Below are 7,683 nucleotides of genomic sequence, written 5' to 3'. Positions count from 1 at the left end.
CCTGTCTTCATCTCTCCTGTTTGGTGACAGCACTCAGCAGGCTTGGAGCCCAGGAAAGAGCACCTACTTGTCCCAGAGTCAGTTTCTACTGGGCCTGGAGGCAGTCGTACATGGGCAGGACACAGACTTATGAATGAACCACACAGCACACTGCCATGGTTGTCACCTGGGAGTGGGCACAGAGTAGAGGGCTCTGTGGAGGGGTGGCATTTAAACAGGGTCATCAATGTGGGCCCCCCAGTAGCCCCAGTCACCCTGCACAAGCCCAAGTCAGACTCCAGCCATGAACTCCCAGATCTGTCTTCTGGGTATCCATGGGGTGCCCTGGGACAGCTCTCCACCCTCCCACCCCCAAGCCCCGCAGGAGGTCCCACAGCCAGCCTCCTCCATCTAAAGCCATCCAGACTCTCACTGCTGGCTCTGCCAATACAGTGGGTGCTTCCCCCTCTTGGAATAAAAAGGAGTGGAATTCTCTTGCTGCTCTTTCCATAAATGCCCAGATGAAGAGGTGGTCTGAAGAACCTGGGGAACAGACTCTTACAAAGGTTTCTGGAAGGTGAGAGGGGAGAAGCCAAGGAGGGGGCCTGCCCAGAGCTAGAGTCAGAGCCTGACTCCAGGTTCTGGCACTCACTCCCAGAAGGCAGAATGACTCTGAATTAGGTGTGATCAACCAGGGAAAACTACTGTAGCAATTGCATTCATGGAAAATGTGTGCATGTGTTCCCTCATTTAAAGAAACTATTTATGGGCATTCTTGATCCTGGGGACTCTCCTCCATCTCTCCAGAGAATCTTATGGGATTCTGTACTTGGCTCAGAGCTCATGAGAAACACCCAGCCCCTCACTTCAATCAGAGCAGAAACATAGTAAATGTAAGCTCCTTCCCCTTAACCACTCAAAGGGGGTCACACGAGGCTGAGGGCAAAGGGGCCTCCCCAGTTTAGAAGCTGATGGTCCCTGGTCCCTGCCTCTGGTCCCTGACTCCACCTTCCTTTAGCTGATGACAAACACCTGGATGTCGTAACGTCGTCCTGTCCTCATCTGTGATTCTGGGACACAGGCTCGGGAGGGTACCTGAGGAGGCCCCCTCTGACCCAGGCTGGCCTTCGTGAGCTGCCCGCGGCCTGTCCCGTTGATGGATGCAGAAGGGCGGGGCACTGATCCTGCCCGTCGAACAGGATGCTGGAGGGAGGGGGAGTGGGAGGAGCAGGGGCGGAGCTCCCAGAACAAAGGCGAATGGGGAGCCGTGGGGGGCCCAGGCTGGGTATCAAAAAGGCTCTGCAGCGTGAGCAGGCCACAGCTCTGCGCCCAGCAGTCCATCAGACAGCCTTCGCCTGGTCCCTCCAGCCTGCCAACAGCCGGCACCCAGAAACAGTCTGCTTAGAGAAGCCTTGTTCTCCAGCGTGATTGCGCTGACACTGCTCTGTGGCTTTCTCTACCTGCTGTGGGTTGTTGCTGCAGTTCCAGAAGGGAGCAGAGGGATGGCCGGGAGCGGAGTCAGGAGCCAGGAGCGAGCCTTCGTCCCAGAGCCTTTCGATGGAGCCAGTGTGGCCCCACACCTCTGGCTGCATCGCTTTGAGGTCATCAACCACCTCAACCACTGGGACCACATCACCAAGCTGAGGTTCCTGAAAGAGTCCCTCAGGGGAGACGCCCTGGGGGCCTTCAATGGTCTCAGTCCCGAGGACCAGGGAAACTACGAGGCTGTGAAAGAGACCCTCCTGAAGACCTTCGGGGGGCCCGAGGCTGCCCACAGCCACCTGCCCAAGGAGATCGTCTTTGCCAACAGCATGGGTAAGGGCTACTACCTCAAGGGGAAAATTGGCAAAGTGCCCGTGAGGTTCCTGGTGGACTCTGGGGCCCAGGTCTCCGTGGTCCACCCAAGCTTGTGGGAGGAGGTCACCGATGGCGAGCTGGATACACTGCGGCCCTTTGAGAATGTGGTGAAAGTGGCCAACGGGGCCGAAATGAAGATCTTGGGCGTCTGGGATACAGTGGTGTCCCTGGGCAAGCTGAAGCTGAAGGCAGCCTTCCTAGTGGCCAACGCGAGTGCAGAGGAAGCCATCATTGGGACCGACGTGCTCCAGGATCACAACGCAGTCCTGGACTTCGAGCATCGCACTTGCACACTTAAAGGGAGGAAGTTCCGCCTTCTGCCGGTGGGAGGGTCCCTGGAAGATGAGTTCGACCTGGAGCTCATAGAGGAGGAGCCCTCCTCAGAGGAGGGGGGGCAGCAACTCTCTTGTTGAGAAGCCCCCTTTGCCTCATCCCTCAGATATTGGCGGGAGGACCCACTGTGGTGGAGGGGACAGGCACGTCTCCTCAGGGGGTCACTGGACTTGGCCAACCCTCTGAAACCAACTCCCCCCCTCATGCCCCCCTCCCTTTTCTATCTCCCCTCCCCGCTCCTCCCTCTGCAGCTGCTGAGTCGCTTTAGTCGTGTCCAACTCTGTGCGACACCATGGACTGCAGCCTACCAGGCTTCTCCATCCCTGGGATTCTCCAGGCAAGAACACTGGAGTGGGTTGCCATTTCCTTCTCCAACTGCAGGGGCCTTTATCTGCCCTGGTTAGGGGAAGCTTCCATTGGAAAAGGAACAGGTGAGGAGAGTAGGTTGGCTGTCTCAGAGGGGAGAGGTCCTTGTGATTGTCACACTGCTGTTGGTGGCCAAGACTTGGCGGCTAGAAGAAGGTTCCAAAAAGGCTACAATGATGGTCTTTGAGAGAGGACTGGGGGATCCCTTCCCTGGAGATGTGGCTCGATCACCTGTGGGCCAGGTAGTCTGACTCGACTGGGCTAGATCCTGGCTGCAGAGTCCTTACAAGAAAGACCCAACCCTCAAGGCCAAGGTCATGGCTGCTTTGGGATTCTTCACTGTTGGGTCTTCCCACCTGCAAACTGTATTTCCTTCTGTCATTTGCTTTGAAACCCACTGCGTCTTGTGCCAATAATTCATGACTTCAAACAGCAATAAAGAATGACTCATGGAAAAACCATGTAATGTGTTGATTGGGGATGAATGCAATGGATGTGAGAGGTTGGGGAAAACAGGGAATGAGTGGTAAAGAGAAGGAAGGTTCAAGTATTTTCAGAGGGTCTCGCTAGAAAACAGAAGAGAATACATGCACAGAGACAATATAGCTTGGATTTTCTAAGACAACCTCGATTTCAAATAGCTTGACTTATTTCCTCCATAATTCTTGTCATGTCTAATCTAATCCTGATTCCTCTAATCATTACAAACTGCAATATTTTAGTATCCAACTTGCCTCTTATACCCAAGAGTGACCCTCAAGTTGTGGTCTTGATTGGGGATTGGAAAATTACGGTTATTGTAAACAACTGATAAAGTCTCTGCCTGGAAAATAGGTTCTTACAGCCACCTGGGAGCCAGGACTTGGAGACAGAAAGCATGATTGGGGGCCAAGGGTTACCCTGCCTGGGGCAGCCCAAGGGCATTCTGCAGGACAGTGGAGGTGGGTGGGGGGAGGACACTCCAGATCCAGGAATGGGGTACCTCTCTCTTAGGGGATCTACCTCATATTTGCATCCAGGTTCCTGCTCCTCTCTCTAGAACTCAGTGGGACTGGGACTCTGAAAACTCCCTGGTGCAAAGGGAGACTAAGTGTGCAAAGCTTAAAGAACTTTGATGGGAGGTGGGAAGGGTCTTCTCCCTACATGAGGGTGGAATGAGCCTCTCCTGGGAGTTTCCATCTGGACATTCATGAGGGAGAGGGGAACAGCCTGAGTGGGAGTCAGAGGTGGGGATGAGCTTTATTCTAAGAAGCCTTTGGGGCCTTGACCTTGAACCTGTCTAAGCCGAGAGTAGTTGCTCCTCCCTCAGATTCCAGCTGTGATTCTCCTGGAAACTGCAGCACCCCCGGTCCCTAAGCCCCTTCTCCCCAGCATCCTAACAGGGATTGGCTACATCAGCCACAGGGCACGTGGGGCAGCAGTGGGTGCTGGATTGAGAGGAAGTTCTTCCTCAGGAATGTGAGGACCAGGGAAGTGTCAGCCCAGCCCTGGCCCTTGCCTTGGAGCCGAGGGGAAGGGGAGAAGGAGGTGGTCTCCTGGTATTCAGGTCCCCCATCCCCCATCTCAAAGTTGGTTTTCAACGCCTGACAAATACATCTCTCCTAGGCCAAACCCTCCCCAGAGGGGACAACCTAGGTGGCACCTCCCTGTGACCTATTTTCCTCTAGGTCCCTCAGATCCTAGGCACCTGCTGGTCTGGAGGAGGGAAGGGAAAGAGTGGGTGGGAGGGGAACAGGTGAATGGGGAGCTGGGTGCCAGGCTAGAATTTCAGGGCAACACCCAAGTTGTTCCCCACGGACGCAGGCTGCAGAGCCCTGCCTGTATGAACAGGGGCAGGATGACCTGTGTCCCCGCCACAGAGACCCTTCGTGCCCTGCTATGAGTGAGTCTGAGTCAGCAGGCTCTCAGCTAGCTCTCTCTCCTGGGGGAAGCGAGCACCCGGGTGGGCCCAGCCAGACTGACATCACAGCACAGGCTTCCTGGAGGAAGGTTGGTTCCTCTTACCTGGAGACCGGACTGAGACAAGAGTTGCTGTGTGTGTGAAGGGAGCCTGGGTTGCAGGACCAGGACGCTGCTTCCTGGGAGCAGGGTATCGAGGGGGAGGGTGGTGAGCACCGGGTACAGTGGGTTTCGGCCACACATCTCAGAGGGCTTGATCTCTGGGTGGGGAGTTGCACCTAACTTGTATGAAAGTGTTTGAACTGTGAAGGAGCAGCAAGATTCACCTGGCTTCTGGGAACAGGACAGAGTAGAGGAACAGCAACAAATTCAGCTTGGCAGCCATGGCAGTATTCAGACTTTGGGTCTGAACTTGAGACAGTGGATAGGAGAAGACAGAAACAGGTGAGGCTGTGAAAGTCTAATTCTGGCTGCCTGTCAGAATCACTGGGAGGATCAATAAAATCCACTTCTTCCTGGTGGTCCTGTGCAGCTAGGCTCAAGAAGGCCTGGTCTTAATCCCAGCTGTATCTATCTCATTGCGACCCAGAGGGTGGTCCCTGGGCCAGCAGAAAGGCATTGTGAGCATCACCTGGGAGTTGTTAGAAACAGAGGCTCTGAGCACCAACCCAGACATGCAGCAGAACCTGCACTGAACAAAATCTCCAGGTGATTCTTACACACACAAATGTTTGAAAATTCCTATCCTAGAACTTTCTGATGCCTCTAGTTAAGGGGCAACTCATGATCCCCACCAGACACCCTTTTAAATAGTGACCCAGGTGGCTCTGGGGTAAAAGAATCCTCCTGCCAGTGCAAGAGTCGCAGGAGATGCGGGTTCCATCCCTGGGTCAGAAAGATCCCCTGAAGAAGGAAATGGCAACCCACTCCGGTGTTATATCTTGCCTGGGGAAATCCCATGGACAGAGGAGCCTGGCCTGCTACAGTTCATGGGATTGCAAGAGTTGGACATAACTGAGTGTGCATGCAAGCACCATATACTAAATGCCTACTAATTCTACTAACTTTGCTAGGTAATTCTTCATGCTTTTTTTTTTTTTTAATTAAATTATTTCCCTGACCAGGGATTGAACCTGCACCCCCTGCATTGGAAGCGCAGAGTCTTAACTACTGGACCACCAGGGAAGGCCCAATAATGACCTTTATAGTGAAAGAAAACAATTGTTCTCTGGTCCAGATCCAAGCCAGCCACACACTGCATTTAGTGGTCACGTCTCTTCAATCTCCTTTAATTTGAACCAGTCCTCAGTCTTTGTCTTTCATGATCTTGACATTTATGAAGAGCCTGGTCGGTTATTTTGCAGAATGTGAACCTACATTTGTGACTCTGATATTTTCTCAGGATTAGATTCAGGTTATGCATTTTTGGTAAGAGTATCCAAAAGTGATATTGTATCCTTCTCAAGTGGATCATATCAGGCGCTGTGGAACACCTATTTATTCCATTACTGGTGATGTTAACTTGAATTAGCTGGTCAAAATGGTGACAGATTTCCCTCTGTAAACTACATGTCTTTTCCCTGTGTAATTTTTAAAAATATTTATCTTCTTTATTACTTATTTATTTGTCTGCTCCGGGTCATATTTAGAACACACAAGATTCTTTAGCTGTGGCATGCATACTCCTAGTTGCAGCATGCGGATCTAGTTCCCTGATCAGGGATCAAACCCAGGCTCCCTGCATTGAGAGTGCAGAATCTTGGCCTTTGGAGCACAGGGAAGTCCCTTCCCCATATAATTAATGAGTGTCTTCCAGGCTGAAGCTCTGAGACTGTATAAATAGCCTTTCTTATCAGTCACCAATTAGACCCGTCAATGGTCCTGGCCTGCCAATGGTGATTTTCTAATTCTACCCTTCTACATTTGTTAGCTGGCATTCAACTCTGAAGAAGAGTTTTCCCCTCCTGTTTGTTTACTGTTTATTTAAATAATTGTAGACTCACAGACTATTGTTTTATTTGGTGAGCTATACTCTGTTACTATCATTCTGATGCTCACATTGTTTTAAATTTGGCCTTGGGAAACTCTTCAGACTGGTTTTTGTCTTTCTGGGACATGTCCCTACCATCATCTGAGCCCTTCTTTATTTATGTTCCAGGTTCATCTTGTACCTTCCCTGAACCACCCCTGAAACTGGCCATTTCTCCAAGACCCCTGGTTCCTTTAGGTGGAGTCTGGTATTTAGAAACCAGGACCTGGGTGTTGGGTATGCTTGTTACTACTAGGGTGTCAATACTCTTAGATGCTCTCAGTAGTCAGAACTAAGAAAAAAATAGTACATCTATGTATGCTTCTGTATGTATCTCTCAATATATATATGTGTGTGTGTGTGTGTGTGTGTGTGTATATACTCTCTCTATATATTTAAAATTTGAGTTCACACTGAACCTCCAATTCCAACCCAGCACCATAGAGTTTATTCTAATCTCCCTCCTTTCCATATTTGCAACTTCTTTCTCCAGTGAGAAATCTGATCCCGGGTTACTTATTTGCTCAATTCTAAGTACCCAGAGAGTAGTTTCAGAATTGCTAACCCATAAGCCTATGAAAAACAAAGCCAGAAGCAACCAATTATTAATCACCTACTCAATGCCATGTGTGGGTGGTCCTTGGCAACAAATAAGAAAGATAAACAATGAAATTAGACTGCAGTCATCACAAGGCGAGTTAAGGCTCCCAGGTGTGCTTAGGTGCCCATCTGTGGCCATTAGTTTACCTTGAGGACACAATGTGTCCATCAGGAGGGCAGTTGGGGGCAGAGACCAAAGGTCACACATCCTTCTCTTACGGCAATGCTGAGGGAGTGGCCAGCCTCAATGCCCCAGAGAGGTGACCTGGCCTACCCACCTGGTCCTCAGTCCCCGAGGAGACACTGAGGCAGCTGTCAGAGCTGATGCCACCACATGTTTCGGTCCCATCAGGCACTGTCCTGGCCAGAATCCACTGCTACCAAGCAACCCTAGGTAATACGTGTGGATTCCCTGGCTTGGTGGCAAAGAGGACCGGCCTTGCTCAGGCCACTATGACCACCCACTCCACCTGGCTGTTGCTTCTCGCTGTGGACTCATAAATTGGTTCTTGAGTTCTGACTGCTCAATTTTGTGGGCCAGCCTTGCCTAAACCTGGATAGGGGTGAATTCTCCACCTGCTGCCTGTGGGACTTGCCTGGGGCCAGCCTTGCCCTGGCAT

At 51.4% G+C, this 7,683-nt stretch overlaps 1 protein-coding gene across 1 annotated transcript; it reads left to right on the top strand.

The window, feature by feature from the left end:
- The first annotated feature begins 1,236 nt into the window (after positions 1-1,236).
- ASPRV1 (aspartic peptidase retroviral like 1) lies at positions 1,237-2,996 on the top strand. The gene is given in 3 exon segments (XM_027554415.1): positions 1,237-1,329; positions 1,331-1,368; positions 1,370-2,996. Coding segments are annotated over 3 exon segments (1,011 nt in total). The 3' UTR covers positions 2,250-2,996.
- Positions 2,997-7,683: the final 4,687 nt, after the last annotated feature.

Source organism: Bos indicus x Bos taurus, chromosome 11 (genome assembly GCF_003369695.1).
Source record: "Bos indicus x Bos taurus breed Angus x Brahman F1 hybrid chromosome 11, Bos_hybrid_MaternalHap_v2.0, whole genome shotgun sequence".
In the NCBI taxonomy this organism is placed as follows: domain Eukaryota; kingdom Metazoa; phylum Chordata; class Mammalia; order Artiodactyla; family Bovidae; genus Bos; species Bos indicus x Bos taurus.
Note: the sequence above shows the minus strand (reverse complement) of the source record. Positions and strands in the feature narration are given on the sequence as shown.